General features: G+C 39.7%; 1 protein-coding gene across 2 annotated transcripts in view; it reads left to right on the top strand.

The window, feature by feature from the left end:
• The first annotated feature begins 1,067 nt into the window (after window positions 1–1,067).
• The window catches only part of stard15.L (StAR-related lipid transfer (START) domain containing 15 L homeolog), a 38,119-nt gene continuing 11,970 nt past the window's right edge, over window positions 1,068–27,216 (top strand). Inside the window, exons 1-2 of one of the 2 annotated variants that reach the window (XM_018250866.2) lie at window positions 1,068–1,630; window positions 1,753–2,027. In XM_018250866.2, coding sequence (XP_018106355.1) covers window positions 1,881–2,027 — 147 coding nt within the window. In that variant the 5' untranslated portion in view covers window positions 1,068–1,630; window positions 1,753–1,880. 2 annotated transcript variants of the gene reach the window in all.

The raw sequence follows: 27,216 nt of genomic DNA, 5'->3' as shown, positions 1-27,216 counted from the left end.
TTTGCAAAAAAAAATCTTCGGAGGGGACTTGCACGCCACTAATTGGCCATCCCTAAACCCTCCCACCTGTTGTGTCCCCCCGCTCCCTGGCCACTCACACTGGGTAGTTAGGATTGCGGCTGGGGGTGGATTTTTTACAGCTATGAGGGAAGCAGACCCCATGGTCCAGGCCCCTGGCAAAGCTGGGTCTGCTTCCTCTATAGCAGGGGTCCCCAACCTTTTTTTACTCGAGAGCCACATTTAAATGTAAAAATACTTGGAGAGCAACACAAGCCTAAAAAAGTCCATGGGGATGTCGAATAAAGGCTTTGACTGGCTGTTTGGTAGCCACTGTATGGACTGGTATCCTACAGGAGGTTCTATTTGACAGTAAACCTGGTTTTTATGCAACCAAAACTTGCCTCCATGCCAGGAATTCAAAAATAAGCACCTGCTTTGACACCACTGGGAGCAACATCCAAGGGGTTGGAGAGCAACATGTTGCTCGCGAGCTACTGGTTGGGGACCACTGCTCTATAGTTACACCATTGGAAATAACCCTGCACACAGTTAAGTGAATATACAGGCTACTTGTCAAATAAGTCACTCTGTTTATAATTGTACAGCAGGAGTGATGTAGGCCAGGAAGGCTTACAGTAGCTAGCAGAACTGCCTGTGTTCCCCCAGCTTTCAGCATAGCAGCACAATGCCAGGTATCAGAGCATTCCATATGCAGAAGAGTTTCTAAATGAAAAAGCTGCCTGCATAATCAGTAAAGCCCTGGGCTTCTCATATAGAACTGCAGCATCAACACCAGCCTAAAAAAAAATGATGTAGATACTGTTAAAATAAAATAACTGCAATGCTAATCAGAAGGGTGCTTTAGGGACATGTAATTCTATGGTGCCTCCTTTTATTATAAATCCCAGATACTTGTAGAATTCCCTTGCTTCTCTGCAGTAACTGAATGCAATGCTGTGCTGAGCACACGTCAGATGTATGGATGTGTGTGTATGGATCCAGTCCAAGCAGAAGGAGAGACATTTCTAATTGGTTGAGCAGTTGTAAGTTTAATTCTTCTGCAGGATGACCGCATAGCGTTAAGGGGATTCATGCTCGACTGGAGGCCTTCAACAATCCCTTTGTGGTTTTTGCAGAACCTTTGCACAATTCCCAGTTTGTGATCAGCAGAGTTGGTGCAGCAGCAGAGCACTTTGCAAAGGTACTGCAGTGTGCGTGGCACTCAGTGTAACAAGCCTAGGCTCTGCGCCTGCTGCAGCCCAAGGAGATTTTACGGGCCTTGCTTAATGGACTTGCTGATGAGACTGTCCAGTGGTCAGTGAAATCAGTCACTGCTGCAAAGTCAAACAGATGGAGGCTGAGAGAGACAGGAATCAAGGAAAAGGAAGGGGTGGCTGCCTACTAGCAAGAAAAGAGGAGGGAGTGGAAGCAATGGGCAGGGTGAGAAACCTAAGACACCTGTGTGATGTTACCTGCTGAATAATAGACAACGTGAAGCACAAGACTAGGATACAAGAGACAGGTTTAGTGAGCTGTGCACCAGCTGCAGGACAGTACAGAAGCCAGTCTCATATATATCTGTAGAGCACAGAATTGGGCACAGCAGCACCCCCTGTATATTCATTTCCAGGTAAAAGAAATTGGGCAGCTCTGAACCCTGAGCATTGCTTAAACATCAGCGTGATACAGAAGTCATGGCAATTGCTTAAAAGCAAACCATCGGACTAGCACATTTCTTTTTGTAATTCACAGGACGATTTTTGTCCTTGGATCTCTTCATGTAAAGCCAAACTAGCAGAATAGTAGGGTCAGTGAATCGAGGAGGTCGAGCGTTAACCCATCAGCATCTGCAAAAGAACGATCCTGACCGTACTGGAGACATGGTGCACATTCCTGATGATGCAGACTTTAACTCATTTCGGGAGCAATGCGAGAACCACGAGGGTTGGCAGTGCCAGTATAATAAGGGGGGAGTGACGGTGTGGAGTGAAGAACAGGACAGTGGCAAGGCTGTTAAGAAACTTAAGGTAAGTGCTTATTAAATATGACCTCATTAGAAAATACTGGCAGTCGCCCCCCACAGACTGCAGCTGTTGTGTATCATAAGCAACTCTCCGGCAGGTTTCTGGGAGTTGTAGTTCCAAACAATTAGGAGGAAAGGCTGGGCATCCTATTAAAACAAAAATCCTTCCTTTGCCAAGAAGGAAATATAACATTGTGCTTAGTGTTCTTTCCCTTTTAATTAACATGTTAATAGAAAGCATTGTTGCCGGGTGGTGTGGGTTCTAGAATAATAAAGTCATACTGTTGTACTGCCATAGAGAAGCACAGGGATTCATTAGCTAAAATGCAGCAGCATACAAATGATTTATCCACTGGGCCCAGATACAGGGTTTCAGCACTAGTTGTTTACCTTCAAAGAACTAGTTGTTTTCAGATGGGTCATCAGAAATGGGTCACCATTTCCTCTGTGTCAATGTTTTTCTAATATTAAAGTGTAAAGTGTCATTTTTCACCTTCTAAAGAAGCTCTGGGAGGGGGGGTCGCCGACCCTGTAAACTGTTCAAATTGATACATTTCTTATCTTTGTCCCTGCTGAGCAGAATCCCTGAGTTTCATTAAAGGGATTGTTCACCTTTTAATTAACTTAGTATGATGTAGCGAGGGATACGAGGGAGACAATTTGTAATTGGTTTTATTTTTTTATTATTTGTGGTTTTGAGTTATATAGCTTTTTATTCAGCAGCTCTCCAGTTTGCAAATGCATCTATTTGGTTGCTAGGGTCCAAATTACCCTAGCAACCATGCATTGATTTGAATAAGAGACTGGAATAGGAGAGGCCTGAATAGAAAGAGGAGTAATAAAATGCAGACATAACAGTGTAGCCTTACAGAGCATTTGTTTTTTAGATGGGGTCAGTGACCCCCATCTGAAAGCTGGAAAGAGTTTTTTTAAGAAGAATGCAAATAATTTAAAAACTATAAAAAAAAAAAATAATGAAGACCAATTTCAAAGTTGCTTAGAATTAGCCATTCTATAACATGCTAAAAGTTAACTTAAAGGTGAACCACCCTTTTAAAGGCAGCTGTTAGAATTGATACAATAGTTGCTAATATTCCAGAGATGCTGCTGCGAAATGTATCAACTAAATGTTGCAAAATTGTAAAAGTTTAGAGTCTTCGCCTGAATTACTGAGCTGTCCAACTGAAACACCAGAGACAGGGACATTCAACTTTAGGGCAAGGCCAGACGTGGCGTTTTAACGTTGCATTTTTAAAAACGCATGGTCAAGCGTAAATACGCCACTGAAACCACAAGCAACATCACAACCAATTTTCATACTTTTTTCAGCGTAAAATTATGTATATGCATCATTTATCTCACAAGAATTTGGACGCCATATTTAAAATAAGCTGTGTATTTACGCAACGCATGGTTTCAAACATGGAGATCCCATAGAGTCTATTGATTTTGTAGTTTCTTGACGTATTGGCATGAAAAACGCCAATACTGGTGTCCCCTGGTAGATTTCGGCTTGCAAGCGCCCTGTGAGAATTGCCATAGTGCATTTTCCATTAATTTCAGTGGTAGTGCAGTTTATGCGTATTTATGCCCGACGCATTTTTTTAAACACGTATCGTAAAAACGCCATGTCTGGCCTTGCCCTAAAACTTAGATTCTGAAAAAAACAGTAAAAAATAAATAATGGAAAGTAGTTGAAAAAAGTATTTATTTCTCAAGAACAATCTGAAAATAACGGAACTGAAAAAAAGTGTTTGGAAGGTGAACAACCCCTTTAAAAGCAAATCTTTGGACCAGCCGATTCATTTTGTAATGTACAGCACAATTTTGTCCTTGGATATAAACTAGTAGAACTGTAGAATTGAGGAGGTTGAGAGTTAACCCATCAACTGCTGCACACAAACAATCCTGACTATACTGAAGAGATGGTACACATTTCTAATGATGCAGACTTTAAATCATTTTGGGTGCAGTGTGAGAGTCATGTTAGGAGGGGAGTAAGGAACAGGACGGTAGCAAGGCTGTTAAGAAGCTTAAGGTAAGTACTTATTAAACATGACCTTATTATAAGTTACAAGCAGTCACTCATTGAATGCAGCTCTTCTGTATTGTCATAAGTCATTTATCCTGCAACTCTCCACCAGGAGTCTGGGAGTTGTAGTTCAAAACAATTAGAACGAGAAGTTGGACATCCTATTGGAAAAAAAAGTCCTTTCTTTGCCAAGAAGGAAATACAGGTATGGGACCTATTGTCCAGAATGCTCGGGACCTGGGGCTTTCCAGATAATGGATCTTTCCATAATTTGGATATTCATACTTTAAATCTACTAGAAACTCATGTAAACATTAAATAAACCCAATAGAATGTTTTTACATCCAATAAGGATTGATTATATCTTAGTTTGGATCAAGTACAATGTACTGTTTAATTATTAGAGAGAAAAAGGTAATAATTTTTTAATATTTGGATTATTTGGATAGAATAGGAGCCTGTGGGAGACCGCCATTCCGTAATTCGGAGCTTTCTGGATAATGGTTTTCCAGATAAAGGATCCCATACCTGTATAACATTGTGCTTAGTCATATTTTTGTCTTTTCTTTTTAATCAACATAGAAAAAGCTGGGTGGTGTGGGTTCTAATATAATGCAGTCATACTGTTTGCAGGTCATTGTACAGCAGTTCTGCCATAGAGATACACATGGATACAAATGATGCAGTAAATTGTGTGTTATCCATTGAATCCAATGGCCCAGGTTTCAGCACCAATCTGTGACCCATCGTGTGCGCCATATTCATTAATCTGGGAATTCGATGCAGTGTTTTTCTTGAGTGCACATGGACAAATAGACACTGAATGCTGAGCAAATATTTGAATGGAAACTCTGGCGCCTAATCTAGTGGTAAATACAGTTCCCATAGCATTTTCAAGCGGCTGCTTACAGTTAAGCCCGATTTGTACGCAGCCGCTGAATGTTGAAAACCAGTGCAAGTCCAGTAGTGATGTGGGCACTCCTCTTCACGCGTGGCATGTGGGTTGAGCTCTTCTCCTGCTCTGCCTGCCTGCCACCTTCAAATGCCGGTTTCCAAGCTTACGGCTTTATAGCAGCGCGCCTGCTCGCCCCGTTTCTTTTGTGACATCATCAGCGGGGTGGTGCAGGTCTATAAAAAAAAAACTGGAAGTCGAATGCAGGAGGGCGCGGGCTGAGGGAGGATGGGTTAGGGTCAGGTCGGGTTAGGAAAAACCAGACCCGCACATCAAGTCCAGGGATGTGCAGCAACTTTTGTGGTTTTTTTACACAGAATAATGAATAGGCCCTTAAAGGTGGTGTTCACCTTTGAGTTAACATTTTGTATGATGTAGAGAGTGATATTCTGAGACAGTTTGCAAATGGTTTTAATTTTTTATTATTTGTGGTTTTTGAGTTATTCAGCTTTTTCTTCAGCAGCTCTCCAGTTTGCCATTTCAGCGAACTGGTTGCTAGCGTCCAAATTATTCTAGCAACCATGCATTGATTTGAATAAGAGGCTGGAATATGATTCGCAGAGGGTTTGAATAGATAGATGAGTAACAATAAATGTATAGCCTTTTCATTTTTTTTTTGTAATGGGGTCGGTGACCCTGCATTTGAATGCTGGAAATAGTCAAAGTATAAAAAAAAATGAAGGCCAATTGAAAAGTTGCTTTTGAATTAGCTATTCTATAAAATACTAAAAGTTAAATTAAAGGCGTACAACCCCTTAATAGTGGTCACAAATGTAAAATATCCAGCAATTTATCTATGCACACATGGTCAAATAGCTATGATACCTCACTTTAACCAACTATAACACCCACGCAGGTAAAGAGCTGTTGGATTATGAGAGAGGCATTTTGTCCATGTCATCTTATTGTCGGCAAATCCGTTAGTTGTAGAAATTCCCCTATTTACTAGAGAAAGTTCTAAGCAGAAAGCAATAGGGTAGCTTTAAGAAGAGTGACATAATCTGCTTCTATTCCCTCTGCCGATTACCATAATGCTCACAGCTTCTCCCCGCACCGATGGGAGAATTGCGCTCTAGACAGCCAAAGCCTATATTTGTCTTTGTGCTGATTTTAGATCTTTCACCTCGATTGATTCAATTTGCAGTTCCGTTAACTCTGCAGCTTTGCCGTGTTCCGAGTAAATAAAAGCTGAGCAGTCAGGAAAGCTCAAACTAGCGCTCTGTATAATGGCTGTCAGGCCGGAATGGAATCGGGAAGTTTCAAACCCAACAGGCAAGTCAATAAGCGCACTTCACTGAATGCATTTTAAATGTTAAACAAATAGTCTTGGATACACAGTATATCTCAAGAAGTGACATTTTCCCAGGAAGAAATCTGTATAATGACAAAGGCAAATACTTTCTGATATTGCTATTAAAACCCTGCTCACAGTACTGTGTGACTTATTTGCTCATTCCGCGCCGGCAAGTGATGGATTCTACACACTCGCTGTGTTTATGACATACGCCGGTATCTTTTGACTAAATGGAGGCTTTATGTACAACAATTTCTTGACGGGCATCGTTGAAAGTTCTGGAATTTGTACTATATCCAAGAAAAAGACTAGCGCTGTACAGCGATTGTTAAAGGGGAACTCCACACAAACATAACTTGAGCTTTTTGAAAAGTCAACATAATTTCCAGCAACTTTGCAATATACATCAATTAAAAAATATGCAGACTTTTCATGATTTTTAATGGTTTCTGACAGTTGCCTAAGCCTAGCCCCCTGTTCTTCTGCTGATCTTTCTGACTACTTTGCTGAGCTGGCTGACTACTGTTACTTTGTATCAGCAGCCAGCTGTCCTTAGCCTGCATCCTCCAAACCCCACAATTCCCTGCACACGTGATTTCAATAAGGAATTGATCATAGTGCAATGCATTGTGGGTTATGTAGTTCCTGCATGCTGTCTGTAAGCTGTTGAGAAGTTGTTAGGGGTTTCTGTGTTATCTGGGCCCCTTTATCAAATTTTGGTTTGGAAGCCGGAGTTCCCCTTTAAAGGGTAACGGCTATCGGTAGCAATATGTACTGGCGTCTAGAAAAAAGGACAGTGGTGGTCATTCAAAAACAGTTTGATCTGGGGATGTAACCCACGGCAACAAATTAGATGATTGCTTTCAGTGCTCAACCTGCAGCTGGCTGGAAAAAAAGCTAATAACTGGTTGCTATGGGTTACTAGCCAGGTGCAAATTTAGCCAGTGTTTATAAATGGGTTACTGAGACCATAATTTTCGTGTAGTATGGAGGTCGGCCACAGCTTTATTTATTTAAATATATTCTTTAACCTGCCCCTGCCATACTCAACCATAAAAGTTCCCAAATGCCAGGCACTGCAGCTGCGAAGGGCAGGTAAACTGAACCATGGAACCATGGCAAGGACACCGTTTGACCACATGAAATAAATAGCATCAAAATGGGGAGGGAGGAGCTCCAGCAGCATTCCATGTGCTCAGAAAAAGAAACTGGCATCAGATAAGACCCTCCTTATTTTTAGTGCTGAACTCCACGGCACGCTGTTGTCCGACACGTGGCCATGCGATGACAAGCATTCGATGCGTCGGATGTGCAGAAGATAATGGAACTACTGAACGTGAAGTCGCAGGTACAAACTACATGTATCTGACTGTTGGATGGGAATGCCACACACTGCATCTTCATCTGACAGTCGGATACATGTAGTTTGTACCTGCGACTTCACGTTCAGTTCCATCTGCGGCCATGCGTGTCATCGCATGTCCACGTGTTGGACAACAGCGCACCACGAGCGCTTTATTAGGATGGTGTCAGATCGACAATACACATCCTACATGTTGGATGTTGTCTCATGGGTTAAAATATAATGGGACTGATACAAAAATCAGATGCATAAACTACATGTAGGGCTGGAACTACACAATGTGTCTTCTTGAGATCCGACGTGCTTAGAGGAAGCACATGCGAGGAGACGGATGCAGCGAATATAAGGTAAGTAATACAAATGTCAGACCTTGTCGCTGCATGTATCCGGCACGACTGTCGGATGAAGACACCTCATGCAGCGTTCGTATCCGACATACGTGTGGTGTCTGATGCATGCAGAATCAAGTGCCAACATTTCTATTACTTACCTTATATTCGCTGCATCCGTCTCCTCGCATGCGCTTCCTCTAAGCACGTCGGATCTCAAGAAGACACATTGTGTTGTTCCAACCTTATAGTCAATCCTAAACTTGGGGGTCTCCAATCCTGCCGGCCCCTCTGAATTCAAGGTGGCTAACTCCCCAAAAGAATAGGTGGGTTGACTCTGCTCTTCTTCTTCTCTTTGGAATTTTTAAAGGCACCTTTTAGTGATGAGTGACATTTTTGCCCAAGTTTCGTTGTGTAAATATTCCCATAGACTCTTAATGGGTGAAAAACGTGTCGAGCATCAAAAATTTGTTGATCAATTTGTCGCCCATAGACTTTAATTCATTTCAGCAAATTTTCGCTGTTTTGCAAATTTTCGGCGAAGCGAAAACGATTCAGATTCACCTGTCACTAGTGCCTTTACGTGTTTTACCCATTGATAAATATGATCTCAAAATTCTATAGAAATAGAGAGCAGCAGAATTTCCCCATAAATTTTTTTTTTTGTTGAAGGCGATAAATTACTTAATAATTAAATACTATTTGGCAGATGGATTTATTGTCTATCCGCTGCAGTTTAGTACATTTGTTTATAATAGCACCATGTTGCTCTTTTTTACTGTTTTTTGAAAATGTAGCCAAATGCTGCTGTCACTGTGCTTGAATAAGTATACCCTATACTAAATAATGTCCCTGTTTTTAGTATATGGCATTTCATCAGTACATCTGATTTTTTTGTTTTCTTATGAATACATTATTCCCAACAGTTGAATTCTCAAATGAGAGGTAAATTGGAAACATCTCCCACCATTCAATCCTTTCACTTTATCTGTAAGCAAGGTAAACAAACAATATAACATTCCTGTTGTGCATCAGTTTTGTTGAGTTTATTAATATTCCCATGAATATCCTTAGCCCTGTCCATTTCTCCCTACAATGAAGGAAACCAAGCAAGTTCTTTACCAATGTTCCTCATTTAGTTAAAGCACAGGACATAATGTATCTGCTAGGTGACACTGCAATCTAAGAACCCCTGCTTATAGATAGAAAGGACAGCTCTGTTCTTGTATTGTCTCCAGCTGAATATTAACTAGATTCGGCTTTACTTTGGATTGATCTTGTTCCTAATGAAATGTTACCTCACTAAAGGGAATTGCTCATAGCCTGTTTTTTATTGATTGAATTATCTGAGGTTTGGGCAGTTTTCTAAATTGGTGTTCTTCTGTTCTGGCTGGTGGTATTATACGTAGCTCATGATTAATTACTGCTTGCTATAAACCCCTTATATAATCTGCGACTATAGTAATCTTTCTGCATTGGGAGTCTGCTCCAATATACTAAATAGTGCTATGATTGATTGCTGCGGATGCCCCTTCTATCCCTGCAGGACTGCCATTGCCTCTCTCTGTTCTTAGACAGAAGATTCAGAGAGTTGTTGTTTTAGAACACATGGGGCAGGTATGTAATAAAAAGTCACCTGTTTAAAAGCAAACATCTTATTGGTTGGTGTGAGTTATTGCTACTGGGCAACCTTAGTGTCTTTTATTACATAAGGAGGGATGGTGTTCTACATATCAAGCATATAATGAAGACTAATGCAACACTGGTACTTTTGTGTTGTAGCCTGTTATTAAAAATTATTATTTTTGCAGGCTCCATGGAACTCCCTAAGGCTTAGTCCACACCAGGCGATTCGGGGAGACTTATTGCCTGGCTAATCGCCTCTTCTTTGAGGCAACTAATCTCCCCGAACCGCTTCCTCTTCTCCTGCGCCGGCTGTAATGAGAGTCGCCTGCGTTAAGACACACGCGGCGCTTCATTTTCCGAAGTTGCTCAAAGTTTCCTCTTCGGGTCGACTCCGGAAAACGAAGCGCCGCGTGTGTCAAAACGCCCCTCCCCCCAGCAAAGTGTTACCCAGGGCAAATGCCCCTAACATTTTACTTACCACTTGGTGCAGATGCAGGCATCGGAGTTCACGGACGCCATCTTCTTCTCTTCGGAAATCTTCAGCATGAGACCGGCATGTTGCCGCTTGCGCAGTTGGAGCAATTTTCTGTTTTGAGACAACTGCACATGCGCCGAAACTCATGGAAATTGCCGAAGCGCCAGTCTCATTACGAAGACTACCAAAGCAGCTAAAGATGGCGCCTGTGAACTCCAATACCTGCATCTGTACCGAGGGGTAAGTAAAACATTAGGGGCATTTGCCCGGGGTAACACTTAGGCTGGGGGGAGGAGGGAAGGGCTGTATGTAGAGTAGGGGTTTTTCAAGTTTAGGGTTAAATTCTCCTTTAAGGGGTATAGTTCAACAATATCCTGATTCCAACATATGCGAGGGCCCACACAGATTGAGTTTCATGCATAAAATGTTGGTAAAGTTGGTAAAGACCCTGGAACATCAGGTACAGGCATGGGGTCCATTATTCGGAAACCCTTTATCCAGAAAGATCCAAATTAAGAAAATGCTATCTCCCATAGACTCCAAATAATCCAATTTTTTTTTTCAAAAATGATTCCCTTTTTAATAATAAAACCTAATGGGTTTAATTCATTTTTTCATAATTTCCTAGTAGATTTTAGATAGGAAGATCCAATTTTATTAATGAATTGTCTGGAAAACCCTAGGTCTCAAGCATTCTGTATTCAATATGGCAAATTGTACTTGCATCATTCTAGTTGTCACAGAAATGGATGTATAAATGCATAGTGCCTAAGGATGCCCTGAATTTAATTCATAGTCATAATGCTTGAGAAAGCGTTGGGTATGTCTAGTAGTAATAGATTTCCAACATATTTTAAGGCACGTTTCAACAAGGATTATAGTTGCCTACCTTACTGATATTGTCTAAACGTATGAATCCCAGGAACTGTCAGGCAAACGATAGACATACAAAGATAGATCATTGATCCGTTTACTCAAGACTGTGTGTCATGCTATTTTGGTATGTTTTGTGTGTAAACTAATTAAAGGCAACTGTCATTCTATGAGTACTGTTTGCTACAGGGAAATATCCCTATAAATATTACATGAGCTTAACAGGCAAAATGAAACATAAGTAACGGCTTTGTTTCCCATCACTATTCTGTATTATAAATGATTGGCATGCCTCGTGTCAAAGTCAGTAAAATATATGGATAAAAAATCCTCAGCCTTTGGGGGATGTTTTTTTCAAGCCCTGACTTTTTTTTCCCCTCTGTCTGTAATGGATCTTTTGTGTAATGTACTCCTAAAACTAGCCTTTTAAAAGTTTTATGCACAAAGGACTCTCTGTGCAGTATCAGCGAACAGGTTGAGTGTTCAGAAGCTTTTTTACTAATAGAAAGGTGTAAATCTAGAGCACTGCAGTCCATTCAATACATAGAAAGCTCAGGAGCTCACCGTGAATTAGGTCATAATTCTTCTACCCTAAGCCCTCAAAGAAATGTATCTGGAGAATTAGAGAATAAATAGACTCCATATCGATGTTCTGCACACTTCAGGACATTTACATTCTTTTTAGGTTTTGATTATAACCAATGGGTTATAGGTTTTCTTTTAGTGATTCAATAGCTGAAAAGAAAAAGCTGCTCCTATTTTTTCTGCACAAGACCCCTTCTGTGAAGCTAGCCACTGTATCTGGAGAATTCCAGATACAGTGAATTCCCAAGTTTGTTTCAAACAAAGGAAAAAAAAATAGTTGAATGTTAATACACCTTTCTTAAAACCATAAAGTCTGTGGCCACGGGGCATATGTTAGATGAATTGCTCAATACATGTTTTTTAGCAATGCTTAAAAATACCCCCCTGAAGTCTTCCATAGAGTAAAAGTTATAATTAGCTAAATAAAAAAAATACTTCAGTCCACTTTCTCAAGCTGCAGTAGACTAAAAGCTCACACTTTGGCATGGTCTAAAGAAGTGATCAAAAGTGCTCAGGCGTACGTTTACATTGATTCATTTTTGGGGTTTAGTGCCCCTGAAATAGCACATAAAGGAGATTTAAAAAGTAAGTTTTTTTTTTGGTATAACTTTTTTTGGTATAACTGCAAAAATGTGGACAATGCCTTTATAGCTGAAAAATGTGATGTTTTTTAGGGTAGCAAATAGAATTTCTGCTTAATCTGTCCATAATTAAACTTCAAATGGAACTCTCCTGCTGCGTCTCCAGGTCTCCCAGAGGAGTAGCCCCTCTGTTTATTAAAGGGATACTGTCATTTCAAAATGAATCCGTTAATAGTGCTGCTCCAGCAGGATTCTGCACTGAAATCCATTTCTCAAAAGAGCAAACAGATTTTTTTATATTCAATTTTGAAATCTGACATGGGGCTAGACATATTGTCAATTTCCCAGCTGCCCCAAGTCATGTGACTTGTGATCTGATAAACTTCAATCACTCTTTACTGCTGTACTGCAAGTTGGAGTGATATCACCCCCCTCCCTTTCCCTTTAGCGCAAATAGTTCGATCGTATGATCGAAGGATTATTCCTTCGATCGAACGATTAAATCCTTCGACTCGAACGATTCGAAGGATTTACATCCAACGATCGAAGGAATATCCTTCGATCAAAAAAACTTAGGAAAGCCTATGGGGAAGGTCTAACATCGAGTTCGGTAGCTTTTAGATGGCGAACTAGGGGGTCGAAGTTTTTTCTTAAAGAGCCAGTACTTCGACTATCGAATGGTCGAATAGTGGAACGATTTTTAGTTTGAATTGTTCAATTCGTAGTCGAAGGTCGAAGTAGCCCAAAAAACACTTCAAAATTCGAAGTTTTTTTACTTCGAATCCTTCACCCTTCGGCCCCTAAGTCTACTAGAAAATCACGTAAACATTAAATAAACCCCATCCGTCTGGTATTGCTTCCCATAAGGATAAATTATATCTTGGTTTGGATCAAGTACAAGGTACGGTTTTATTATTAAAGAGAAAAAGCTCATTTGGATTATTTGAATTAAATGGAGTCTATGAGAGATGGCATTTCTGTAATTCTGAGCTTTCTGGATAACGGATCCCATACCTGTACGATATCAAGGATCAATTACTGACACAACTGCCAGAAGTTTGGTTCTCTGTCTCCCAATATTCCTCCTATGTAACGATGAGTAGTACAGTTTTCATAGATCTACCAATCAAGTTTTATGGGGAGGCGGTAAACCTTCGTCCATAACCTCGTAGATATAAATATTTGTAGGGTTATTATGAGGAAATGTTATCAGACATAGAAAATTGTCAGCTTGCAGTAAAGAATGCAACCTAAAGCAAAAATTCCTATATAAATATATATCACTTGTACATTTATGATCAATGGAGTTTTACTCAAACCAGCCCAACCAGCCCTTACTGTGTAAATCACATTGCAGAAACATGAAATGGCTTTGTTTAGGCCCCATTAAACTTACATGTACAGTAGTCTGGCAAGTTCATCCCATGTTATGGTAAAGAGAAATAATGGGCACATATCATTACATCACATGACTTCCTTTTCAACATGGTTTTATAGTCAATACTTGTGTAATTGGAAGATAATTACATGGATACAGACAGTAGTGGTTAATGCTGCCGACAGACATTAGACTGAAATGAGCCCTTCCCAAATTATCTTTTTTTTTATTTTTTAAGGTTGTTGATGCCAAGAATATAAATCTAAAACTCTTAAATGATTGAAGGCACTGGGTTTGCCCAGGGTGCAGTAACTCACAACAACCAATAAACTGTCTGCTTTAAAAGAAGTGAGCAGAAAATGTTACTGGCTCATTTGTATGGGTTACTGCACCAAAATTAGAGTCTGTTATTACATGTAACAAACCAAACCAATGGACGGCACGTCTGGACAAGGCTTTATTGGCAGGTGGCTGTGAAATGCCTAACGCGTTTTGGGAGTGTATCCCTTAATCATAGGCTATGATTCATGAGCCTATGATTAAGGGATACACTCCCGAAACAGCCACCTGCCAATAAATCCTTGTCCAGAAGTGCTGTCCATTCGTTTGGTTACAGTAAGGGACACTGAGGACTGAGCACCTGACTTGGGGAGTAGCGGAGAGCTAGAGTGGTCTCTTTTTGCAGGCCACATGAGATATTTTCGGTGAAAAAAACAGCAGCTTGTTTATTAATGTAGGAGAGATATGTATCCTTGTCTCTACTGTGTTGTTATGCGTAAGAGGAGTGAGCTGACATGAAGGAAGCGCTGCACGGGAAGTGCTGCTGGGAGGGAGAAGCAGCAGAGTGAAAGCAAGGTGCTGCAAGATCCCAGAGAGAACTGTTTATGTAAAGACAGTAGGGAACCCCAGTGGCAGAAAAGAACACTCTATTTAGGGTGCAGAAGGAAAGGGCATCCTTATCAGGGCTCTGAAGTGCAAAGCATGTTCTTCTCAGGGAAAAGGGAGTCTTTCTCAGGACTCTGAACAAACTGCCACATAAGTGAGAATCCCAGTTCCTGGTTCACTCCCCGGGCATTCTTTATTGTTGATGATTATCCCCTCCAATTAAAAAGGTATTTTTTTAAAATGTAATATCATCCTCGATATATAACTAAATGTTTATAAGCTTCAGATCACTTTGTTGTCCATTTTCTTTGACATCAGGCACATTGCAAGGTTTCGAAAAGATTTGAGGCACAGGCCAATGTTCATAGACCATCCAAAATTACACTTTTACACTTTTGCATCTGATGGTTCTTGTCCAATTAAATGATACAGTTGCATCCACTATTATAGGCACAGTGAGTCCAGACTTCCAGTGGCATAGAGACACCTAAAACCTAGTGATTCCAACATTAAAAAGCATGTTCAGCCTCAGAATTGATGGGGCATTAAAAATACCAGTGATTCCCAAATTGCAGCAACCCACATAACATGACACAGTGACCCCAGCATTACATGGAGCAGTACAATGTAATTCTCATTGTCCAATAGCACATTGACTAATAGCACTATAGGGCACTATTATTCCCAGCATTGGCTTAGTGACTACACCACACTAAATATTGGATTCAGGGGCAGGACAAATGCAGTGCTTTTACATGAAAACTGTATCATGCCAATCTAACTGCTGTTTCATCAACCAATTTCTTGCTTAATATGTACTTGGAATATTCTTCTCTCAGCCGGATTAAGGTCAATACTCTGCCCATAGCTACGCACTGAGAGGTAGGAAGCCAGTGTGTAAAGATGAATTGTGTAGTTGTTTGTTTGAAATGGACTCCATGCCAGGTGGCCTTTCTGTGACATGGGTGTATATTTTCATGACCGCATAAAAATCTAGGAAAATATATATTTTTTAAATTCTTTAAAATGTCATTGTATTTCAAAGAGCATGTTGTAATAATAAAATGCATTTAATGTGCCTGAGGCACTCAAGTGTAGACATGGTGGAAAACCTTTTTCCCCCAGCTAGTTAAAAAATAAACATATTGTTTTGTGATATTATATCACAGTTTCAATATACAATATATATGCAAATGTTACAGTATACGCTTTCTTAAAAAAAAAAAAAAAAAAAAAATTGGTGTAGGGTTTAATTCTTCTTCAATAAAATGACAGAATATTTTGGTATAGCAAGTAAGGGTGCCCTCTAGCTAGCATCTCTTCAAACAGCAAAAGCTTTTCAAGTAGAGTTTTCATATTTATTGTTGTGCCCAATTCTAATCAGCTTTTCAATTGGTCTTCTTTATTTATTTTTTATAGAGTTTTTTTGTTTTTCAATTATTTACCTTTTGAGTTTTCAAATGGGGGTCACTGGCCCCATTTAAAAAAGCAAAGGCTTTGCATGGCAACAAATGTATTATTGTTGCTACTTTTTTATTGCTCTTTCTATTCAGGCCCTCTCCTTTGCATATTCCAGTCTCTTATTTAAATAAATGCATGATTACTAGTGTAATTTGGACGCTGGCAACCAGATTGATGAAATTGCAATTTGCTGAATAAAAAGCTAAATAATTTAAAAAACACAAAAAATAAAACTTGAAAACTAGTTGCAAATTGTACAACTACATCAACTGTCTCAACATTGTTTATTATTTTGAGAAATACATAGGGGGAGGAGCCATCCTGAAGACCAGAAAAGGCTAACGGTGTTATATGTTAATGGCTTATTTTTAGTTTTGGGTGTACTTATCTCCAAACCTGTTATCCAGAAAGCTCAGAATTACGGGAAGACCATCTCTCTTGGAGGTATATTTATCAAAAAGTGAAATTAGAGATCACCCTAGTCCGCTAGAGTCAAATACCACTTCTCTCTCCATTAACTTCTATGGGATTTTTAAAAGTGTATTTATCAAAGGGGGAACTTTCACCCTGATAAATACGCCTTTTAAAATCCCATAGAAATGAATGGACAGAGGCGGTTTTTCACTCTAGCGGACTGTGGTTATCTCTAACTTCACTTTTTGATATCTACAGTATACCCCATAAACTCCATTATAATCAAATAATCAATCTTTTAAAAATAGTTTCCTTTTTATCTGTAAAATAAAACAGTACCTTGTATTGATCCCAACTAACATATACAGTAATTAATCCTTATCGAAGACAATCCTATGGGGTTTTAATTAATGTTTAAATTATATTTTAGTAGACTTCTGTAAATTTATTATAAGCTTAGAGCGACCAAAGAATTGAATCACAAAGGGGTAATTTGGATCCAGAAAAGTCTGAAACTTCACTTAAATGCTAAGGTGCCTTGGTTTTTGCTGATAAAACACCACTATCCCACATTACATTCATCTACTGTATATGTTGAGTTGAGATTCTAGTTATTATATTTTCAGTTTCATCACAGAAATAATGGTGAATGTAAACATTTTGTACATAATAGAACTTTTATTCTTGAAAGTCTTGTGAAGCCGCTGACTTATGGTTACTATCGAAGGAAAAGCAGTTCAGTTTGGCAATATATAATATATAGTAAGAGCTAACATGCCATTATTAGCTGAAAGGAAACACTCCCATTTCATTTAATCTTTTTTTATTGCAAAAGAAAATAGAAAAAAAAAAAAAAAGAAAAATGTCTGGCTTTAATATCTGAAGATGTTTAAGTGCATCTATAGAATCAGACTTTAACTTCCATAGTCTGTGCTGTTCACTTCAATCTCAAATCCCTTTAATGTGGAGTGGGCACAAGTGCCATCCATTCCCAGTACTTCTAAGGAAACTGAGACATTATTCAAGGGGAACCTTCTTAACTGCTAAGAAGGACCCTCCATTTCGGTCAATATATTCCTTAGGTATACATCATTTTATCACCTTTATAGAGAAATATGCACCTTATAGCTTTTAACTTGGGAGTGGAGATTTCCTCTTCCTCAGACATACTGCATGCATTAGCATTAATCCTGCTGCATTCTGGGAAACTGACATCTCTATATAAAGTAGGACATCTCTTTTATTATGCCCATATGTTTTATGACTACACCCCACCCCCATAAGGTATCTACCTGTATATCAGAATAGTGGAGTAAAATTAGTTGGTGCCATGTTTAGCCAGGATGGTGATTGGTGTACAGGAGAATAAAAGTGGAAGCTGACCCAGTCCTAGCTTTGAGACAAGTGATAAGGACTGCCTTTCTTCCTCCAGAAGAAAATAGCTACAGAAAAGGCCTTTTTCTTTTATGTATTTTGTATTATTTTTCCCCTGATGAAGACCTTCATGGTCGAAATGCGTAGGGCCTATGCTTTTGGATCCATTTTGTTTGTAACTATTTTCTTTTGATGGAATAACATTAATTTACATTATATTTGAGTGTGCAATCTTTGCTTTTGTTCGAACGTTCCAGAAACCTTGGTGACTCTCATATTGATGTGGTGGGTGTGCGCCTTCTAATTCTCTTTTTGCTATTTGTTCTGTGTTTACAGACCAGTTAAATGGAAAGGGAATGGGACAGACTCTGGGGGAGTGGTTTCTGAGTTAAGGGAGGGTGTCCTGTGCAGAGGACAGCTCTGTTTCAAAAGAAGTAGGGGTGGGGTTTGTTGTGCCTTAAATTATTATTTTCCCAAATTTGGTCACTCAAACTACCTCCACTCTACAGTATTTACAATTATTACATACCAGCCTACTCTGAAACCAGTTGCTAAACTGCAGGAACGGCAGTAAATTGCCAGCAGGGCTGCTTTTCAGGCTCACAATGATGGCAGAACATTGTCCCCTTTCTAAATATGTGCAATTTCCATTGTGTCAGTGGAATTGTCTACAAATAATCATCAAAATCATCTACCATATTATCTACCAAGACATTTCTGAATCTGATATTACATAGTTATGTCAGGGTAAATCACTATAAGAGCAAAATGCAGTTAAGCTATGGAAAGTTCTCTCATAAGTTTGCACTAGTTAATAAATGGTGACTAATTACAAATACATAAATAGCTGTTAGTACCCTGGTTGCACATAGGTAGACACCTGGCAGCCCAGCATAGAGGCTTCAGTGATAAGCAAGGTAGAGTCTATCAGCAGACTTGGTTCGGTGAGACCATAGAGCATTGCTCATATTTTTCTTAAAGGTTATACATGGATTTTTTTCCTGATGTTTACTAGTTACCTTGTAGATGCTGCATAAATTAATAAACCTGCTAAAGAATTCTTGGTGCCCATTCATTTCCACCTTTTTAACACCACAATATTTTTGGCAATCTTGTCAATGCAAATAGAGGTCTCCGCCCTTAAGCTGGCCATAGACGCAAAGATCCGATCGTACGAATCAAGGATTGGTACGATTTTCGCACCGTGTGTGGAGAGTCCAGACATTTTTTGTCTGGCGGAGATCGGTCGTTTGGTCGATTGGACAGGTTAAAAGATTTCTGTCGGCTGCGGGTAATATATCTGCATGCATTGCTGGTCGAACGATTTTCAGTGGGATACTGTAACTAGCTTATATTGGACATAACTTTCGTACGATTGCTGTCAGGGGCAGAACATCGGCTGATCTGTTCTTTTACTACTGTATTTGATCTGAATGGTTAATGGCAGGCGGGAGATGGCTGGGGAAGTCCGATCGTTCGAGAATTCAAATGATCAGATCTTTGCATCTTTGGGCAGCTTTAGTGAAAGTCCCTGGTATGCCTGTGCTGTACCTTTGACAGGCATATCAAGGGTCAACCCCCTTTTGACTTTATACTATCAATATAGTGCTAGTTGAGCGATGGCATATTATGCCACACTGTACAGGAAACTGTTATTCATTCCCCAGTAAGGGTAAGGACACACTGGACGATTTGTCGCCAACGTTTTAAAAAAGTAAATCGCGGCGACAAGACGATCGTCTTTTTTGAACAGACGATTCACAGCGACTATTGGCACAGAGCGATTTGTATCCCATTACTCACAAACGCGCTGTGGGCACAGGAGCTGGCGTCTTTCTTTTGGTTTTGTTCAGAGACAAAAAGAGCGATATGTCGCCGCGATTTGCTTTTTAAAAACGTTGGCGACAAATCGTCCAGTGTGTCCTTACCCTAAAGTTTACAATGTCCCTTCCACAGGCATACACTAGTGCTATTTTCATTAGGATCCAGTAGGGGTCACTGACACCCTGAATGTAGGTGCAAATGCACCAAAATGCAAATTTATGCACATTAGTGTTCATTTAAAAACATTTGAATCCAGGGCATGGGTATCTGAAGTGATGGGCTGATCTGGAAGAAGAAAGGCAGTCCTTATCACTTGCCCTAGGGTAAGCACTAAGTACAAGGCTAGGTAGGGTAGCAGGGGTAACTATTTGCCTCCTTTCATCCCCCTTGATAAAGTTCTGTGAAAATAGGCAGCAATGTATTCATGGGGCTAACTTAGGTCTATGTTTTCCAAAATAGAGCAATTCTGCTACCTGCAGGGCAGGCATTGTGTCCTTTTTTGATCTTTGCATCCTGTCCTAGAGGCAGTAAATGACACGTATTATGCTTTTGGATTGTGGAAGGAAACCTTGCATATAAAACATTCGAACTCCATACAGATGAAGCATTGGTTGGAAGTGAAACCACAGCTTAGATGCAACAGCGCTGCTGACTACTGTGTGGCCAATATGTACATTCCCTCTCAAAAACAAAAAACATTGTGCAGCAGCCGGGAAAGAAGGGATTTCAAAGTCCAGCATGATTACATAATGTGGGGCTGCAGGGAGGTATTTCTATAACATATTTTTATTGAAAAATTAAAATGTCCGTATCGCTTTAATGGAATAAATGCAATATACAAGGGAGCACTTTAAAGTATTTACAGATTTGGCTAAGTAAGGAGTTTTGTTTTTTGTTTTTTCTTGTGGGCATTTTCGATCTCAGCTTAATTTATATAAGATATCTTATTGTGCTTGTGTTGTTGTTTCTTTCATATCCCATCGCCTGAGGTATATAAGAGTTGCCCTCAAACACTTAAACCATTATTCCGGGATGGAAGAAAATGTTTTCCCTTTAGAGGTGAATTCTCAACATGTTCAGAGGAGATACAGCCCAGGGGGTGCTCTCACAAGACCCAAAACTGCACATGCAGGCATAAAGAGCTCCCATATTTAATGAATAGCAGGAAGCTTTTTGTTTCTTGTTTGTGTGTAGAAATTATCACACCCCAGACTGCTCCTAAAATCCAAACGTTTTCAAGGAAGGGAAGCTTTGATGTTAATGAGAGGTACTTCTCCTCACAGAAGTTAAAAATGTAACCACTTTAAAATGTACTGTAAATTTGTGGCCAGATATCAGTTGGACAGACCCCACACACAGGCCAATAGCTGCCAACTTGATCTGGAGGGGTGGAATTGCCAGCTTCTAACAGTCCACATATGGCCAGCTTTAAACTGGCCATAGATGTTGAGATTTTTAAAAGATCCGATCCTCCTCGTGAGACCACGATTTTCTCGGAACGATCGTACGAATTGACCATCAACTAAAAAGACCAATTTGCCAGGAAAACAAAGGGGAGCTGCCTGCTTGGCCCTGCAAACATAGATAGATTGCACTGGGACCGACAAAGATTTTTTGACCTGGCCGATCAATTTCCTGACAGATGTCGGGTGAAAAATCATAAGATGTACGGTCGTTTGAATCCCACTAACCGCACGATAATTTCGAAGGATTCGTTGGACTTCCCTAAAATCGGTCGTTCGGCAAGAAGAATCGTCGCGTCTATGGGGAGCTTTAGAATTGCTCCATTTTTTTGTACAAAATTGTGCCTGCTTACTCTTGGCTGTGACTAATTGTGTTAGACATTACCTGTTCCTTCAAAGGGCAAGTTTCAGGTTCTAATCTATTATGGATGAAAGATAAGGAGATGACAAGATTTGGTTCCTCCATGCCTCAGCAACAAAGAGGTTTCTCAAAGGGGTGGTGGACGGAACTCTACTGATGAGTTAAAGACAAACTGTCATGGAAAAAATACTTTATTTATGGCTATTTATCCTAAGTAGGATTGACTAAGCACGCATAAGGTTTCCATGAGTTTCATTCCGTTTTAATAAGGCTGGTCTTTTGGAGCTTTGTTTACAGGACCTTGATCTATGCCAGTATATTCACTGTGCAATTCTATAGCTTACTCCAGAATGTTTAAATATTATTCTCTTAGCATTCTTGGGGAGTCCCAACAGTTTATTGCATTCATTATATAGTGCCAATATATTATAGAGATGTTTACAATGACCAACCTAACTGTCACATTAGTTTGGAACAGCCAGGTGTTTTATATACAAATCTAACATTTTTCTAAAAACATTTAGATAAAAGGCTTTGAAGGAGGTAGGAGAAGAGGCAAAATGATATCAGATCAGGGCAATGGCTCTGATTTCATGGATCCAAACAGGGTGGTAAACATTGCTCTATTTACATTACTGCAATATTTGTTATCCGTTCCCAGCATATTGATGTTTAAACTTTTGTTTTATTTTTTAATATTTATTATTTTTCAATAATGTTTACAGAAAGCATGAAAAAATTGAGAATTCGTAATAAAGTACAACATACAAACATCGGCTTATGTTTCATTCATATATGACTCTGTATATTTTCCATTATATCTACCTAAGGCTTCTTGTATCTACTTTGCCATCATATAGCCACAAGGGTTAATGGGTCAGGGGGATAGTTGAAGGAAAGTAGGGGGAGGGACGGGTAAGGAAAAGTGGAGGAGAGAGGTAGAGAAGAAATGGATTACCAAATGTTTAGGCTTCTGAGTATCTCTGTCGGGAAGCCAAGTATTTTTCGTATTTCTGCGTAGTTTCTTATGTATTGGGATTAATCCTGGGTTGAGGACTCTCCAAGCACTGGGCCCACGGATACCACTCCAGCTCCCCCTCATAGCTACTATCTAGGAGTTTATCTCTGGATTCCATTGCTCTGATCAACTTGGTCTCCAATGTTTACCGACCTGGTATTTGTGTTCAATGTTTAATCATATGTTAAATACTTTTTAAATTAGGCTTTACCAACATTTTCTTGTTGCCATTTGGGTAGAGGAATTGTCATCTGTGGCATTACATGAGGCAAGAACTGGGCAAAATTATCACCAGTGCCCCTATTCAAGTGATCCAGGGGAAATGTGGTACCTAACACAAGCACGGTGATGACACAGGCCTCTGCTTGGAAACGCTCTCTTGAGCCCCTTACATGTTGTGTATGTTTAAGCATCTATACATCAGCACTTTGGAGCAGTGTTTTGGGATGCAAGGCATGGCTGAAGTGACAGCTACACAAACATGGTTCTCATTCATACCTCCCAAGATTTATATTCATACCATCCAGACCTAGCCAAATAATACTGGATTATGCCCAAGAAAACTATCTATGCTTTGCAGTACGCAACTTTTGGAGTGCACAAATAAGGGTAGCCCTAAACACAATTGATATGGATCCCTAAAGTTCAGGGGAATTGGTGGTGGCAGCATTAAAAGGCTACAAGATTTGTCTGTGGGTCATGTGCTGTGGGTAAAATGCTGCTAAGTTTTTATCTACCTTGTATCCTTGGTTTAAAACCCAACTTTTAAGTTGCAGTTGCTCCATCAAACACCCATGGGTAGACTGGTGGCTCTGTTTCCTAATGCCCCTTCATTACACGCAATGGTGACCAAGGTGTATACTGCCACTTTAAAAAGGCAGGCATTCAGTCTCCTGTAGAAGGAGATCTTACTATTCTGAGAGAGATCTTTGATAGTGGAGTTTATCATCACGTTGATCAGACATAAGTGCATGTTTCTTGTTGCAATCTCGCCTACAGTCTGCCAAGGAGCTGTCATTTGTGTAACCTGCAGAGGAAAAGCACGCCAGGCCCAGTAAATTATACTGCTTCATTAGTCCTGTAAGTGATGATAAGCACCCATGTTGCATGCCAAGCAACAACTTCTTAAGCACACTGAGGATTAACCATTGCTTAGACTTTATCAACATGAACTTCATATCTGGCTTTCAACAATGTTGACCATTTGTCAAAGCCAGACAGATATAGAGGTTCAAAGCCTCCCCACATATAAAAGGGATAATTTACCTAAAAGGGATAAAGTTGAAATAAAATCTTGGACTCGCCATGCATGTGTCTAATTTGGTAGCTGTTGACTCTCAGGGCCAAAATGACAGCTTCCCAAAAGATTTTTGGTCTGCGCACATGCTGGCTGGAAAATCCTGTGCATAAGTATCTCAAGGAGAAAGTAGATGTTAAAATAAGGTTTTGCAAACCTATATGAGATAGCAGTCATTCCGGGAATTATAACATAGTAGGAGGGCTATTGGAGATCAAGTTGTAGCCAGGAAGATGCACATTCAAAGCCTTTTCTTGGGGAGGAAAATATGGTAACTAAATAGCTTGGATATGTCTACACCTATTGTATCTAACAATGTAAATACACAGTTTTGCTCCATGGTACTTTCATCTGCAAATATTCTCCTAAAATTTTTGATATGTATGTAGGGCACATTGTCTTTTTATTTCCCAGTATCTATAGATAAACAGAACTTTTCTTAAATGCTTTTTTCCTTAAAGGTTGAAACAGGCAGTTTGCATAAACAGGTATGGGACCTGTTATCCAGAATGCTCAGGACCTGGAGTTTTCCAGATAACAGATCTTTCCGTAATTTGGATCTCAATACCTTGTCCAGGCTGGTTTTGCTTCCAATGATTATTAATTATACTGTATCTTAGTTTGGATCAAGTAAAAGCTACTGTTTTATTATTACAGAGAAAAGGGAAATAATTTTTAGAGATGGCCATCCCATAAATTGGAGCTTTCTGAATGCCATTTTGTCTTGAAGAATCCTGCAATTTGCAGTTAATCAACACAGACGGGAGTAAGGTAAAAAACACAGGATTTTTTGGTCATACTGTGCCCTTCATAGTAAACGCATGTTGAATCCTTATTCAACAGTATTATCACCCGGGCCAGCTTTATCAACCTTTGAGTGCCTCCATTAAAATTTAGGAAGTTTTTTCCATTCATGAAACTCATTACATTTTTGTTTTGGTTTTTTGATTATGTTTTTGAATATCTGACTTGGATTAAAAAAAAACTTGCATTAAATGCTTTGAATATTATTGAATAACCATATTTGCACACAAGAATGAGTCATTCAAGTGTTACCCATAACAAAGCAGATATAAAACATAAAATAATAATAAAATATACGACTGGCTGAAAGTGGAGGAGGAGAGCAGTTAACAGGGAGCTGTTGAATTTCCCATATTGGGAAAAAAAAAGGGACCATCACATTGCTTGTGAGGCAGGAGGCATCAGACTGTAGTGTATAATGTTATTTGGCCTACAAGACCTAATACTGGTGCCAAACTTACCCTTTGTAAGGGAGGAGAGCACGGTGCATTGAACAGCAAGATGCTGACATACATCACTATGAAAAAGTACCGTAGAACAAATGCCCAAGGCTATTACATAACATTTATAACAACTGTAATGATCAAATGACAAACATCATTGAACAGTAAGATAAAAATTAATATTCCATTAGTAATGTCTCAAGGCCAAACCTTTAAGGGCGAGGGGGAAAGAAACATCTGTCTGTAGGTGGTTGGCGCATCCTTGGATTAGGTATTTCGGAACCCAAATTAAGGGTCAGATTCAATTTGATGAAAAAAAAAAATCTGGTTTATTACAAGGAAACTCTGTGAAAGTCTGTGGTGAGATTTGTAATGGAGCAAGGGAGAAGGTTAGCTCCCCTATAGATGTTTCTATTTTACTTTAATGTGTATATCAATAAAATATACAGATTGCAGGGTAAAGCTGACCATACACAGCAAATCTTGCTGATCTGTTTGTTGGACCATAGAAAAACCACATGACCCAGGCATTCACCACTGCATACATCCCCTCCATCTAACAATAACCACTGTGTGACACTTCTTTATTGGAATGTTCCTGACCACAGCTTTATTAACCTTACCACAGAATCCTCCAAACATTAACATCATGTGTATGTAATATATAACATAACCACATTTATTATACATTCATAACATCAGAATATAACATTGACATTGTGTAAACCAATATCCCCCTGAGCCTATGTTAGTCTGCCTTTTCCTTGACCCAAGCAATAACCACTAGCTGCAACATCCTGGCTCAGAGGATACGCCGTCAGCCTCGAAATCCTTTAGAGCCTCCCCTAACTGGAGCCTGCCATTAATGCTGAATATATTGCCTGCCTCTAATTTCCCCCGATGGTCACCCACCTTAGGGGTTAAACCATCACGTCTTGAGTATGCCTCTCCTAGCGGCACAGTTTTAGTACCCAGCAGACTGACAAGGGCCCGTCCCTTCTCCTGTGACTAATATCCCAACTAGGTTAGATTTGGCATAACCCCCACTTCGTCCAGATCTAACCCCATACCCCTCAACCCTCTTGACCACTCCTATAAATCTCTTCTCAGGGAGAGTGGGTGGGAAACCTCTCTTCTTTCCCCTGCTATCTAATGGTGGCACTCCTCAATTACATTAGCACCAAAATGGCCACCAATGCCCACCCTTAGGCATAGCCACCACCCTTTCCCCTAAACCCTCCAATAGGGTCCTGCCTGTGTTAAGCCTGGGTCATGATGCCCCTCCTCCTATCCTTGTTGCTATCTGTGGCATTACTGGAACTAACAGTTTGCACAAACAGATGTAGTATAAGAAATGAAGATTTAATTGTAAGTAAATAAAGGATATGACATAGACTTACGAGCAATGTTCCCTCTAAGTTGTGTGCGTGCAGCACACAAATTTTGAGGCCAGCCCACACAACAAATTGTGGTGTGCACAAAGTATTTTGTTTTAAAAAACAGAATTTTGTATTAATTCTGATCTGAATGTGTGCACAAAATTTTTTTTTTTTGCGCACATAGCTGAGAAGAAATTAGAAGGGACATTGCTTACGAGTTTTGAGCATTGGGAACTTCTAGGCAAACCAAGGGCCAACTATATGATCATACGGTGGGGCCTACAGAGACCCATTAGGTGAGGACCACAGCAATGCATCAACATGCTTGTTGTCCTGTGGGATTTTCATACATGCCTGTTTGATATCTGGCTGAATTTTGGCCAGATATAGTGGTATGGCAGGCCTTTCAGTAGGCCAATAAATTGCTATCTTAGTTTCAGAGAAAAGAACATTGTACAATTGCCAGATTATTTGATAAATAATCCAACAAGCATTTAAAAAACAAAAACATTTGTGCAAAATATTACACTTTTTCAGAAATGGGAAAACTATTCATAATTTGAATTTTTTTTATTTAGTTGGGGAAAAAATTAGCTTTACTTTATTGACTGAAGATCCTTTTAACACTCTTTGGGTTGTAACTGGCAAGGAAGTCGGCTTGTTAAGTTTGATTTGGCAAAAACTGTGGCTTTCTGTGATTTTGCACCTTTAACCTGTATGATATGACTGCAGACAGAGGTCTTTTTTTTTTCCTTTTTTTTTTCAAAGGGCCCAGGAGAGGCCTGAAGAATATTATCTAAGCTGCAAGATCTCCACAGGCGTTTGATATACAATCCCATTCCTTAGCTGGTCACCCACTGAGATTAAACTGGCCGATTCAAATAAGTGAGAAATAATCATAACAAAGAAGACTGTCAAAATAACAGGCAGAGCTCTAATTACTCTACATCAGAGCACAAAGCTCATCAAATATTTAAGTGTC

Source organism: Xenopus laevis, chromosome 3L (genome assembly GCF_017654675.1).
Source record: "Xenopus laevis strain J_2021 chromosome 3L, Xenopus_laevis_v10.1, whole genome shotgun sequence".
NCBI classification, from domain to species: Eukaryota; Metazoa; Chordata; class Amphibia; order Anura; family Pipidae; genus Xenopus; species Xenopus laevis.
This window is presented reverse-complemented; position numbering and strand designations above follow the sequence as displayed.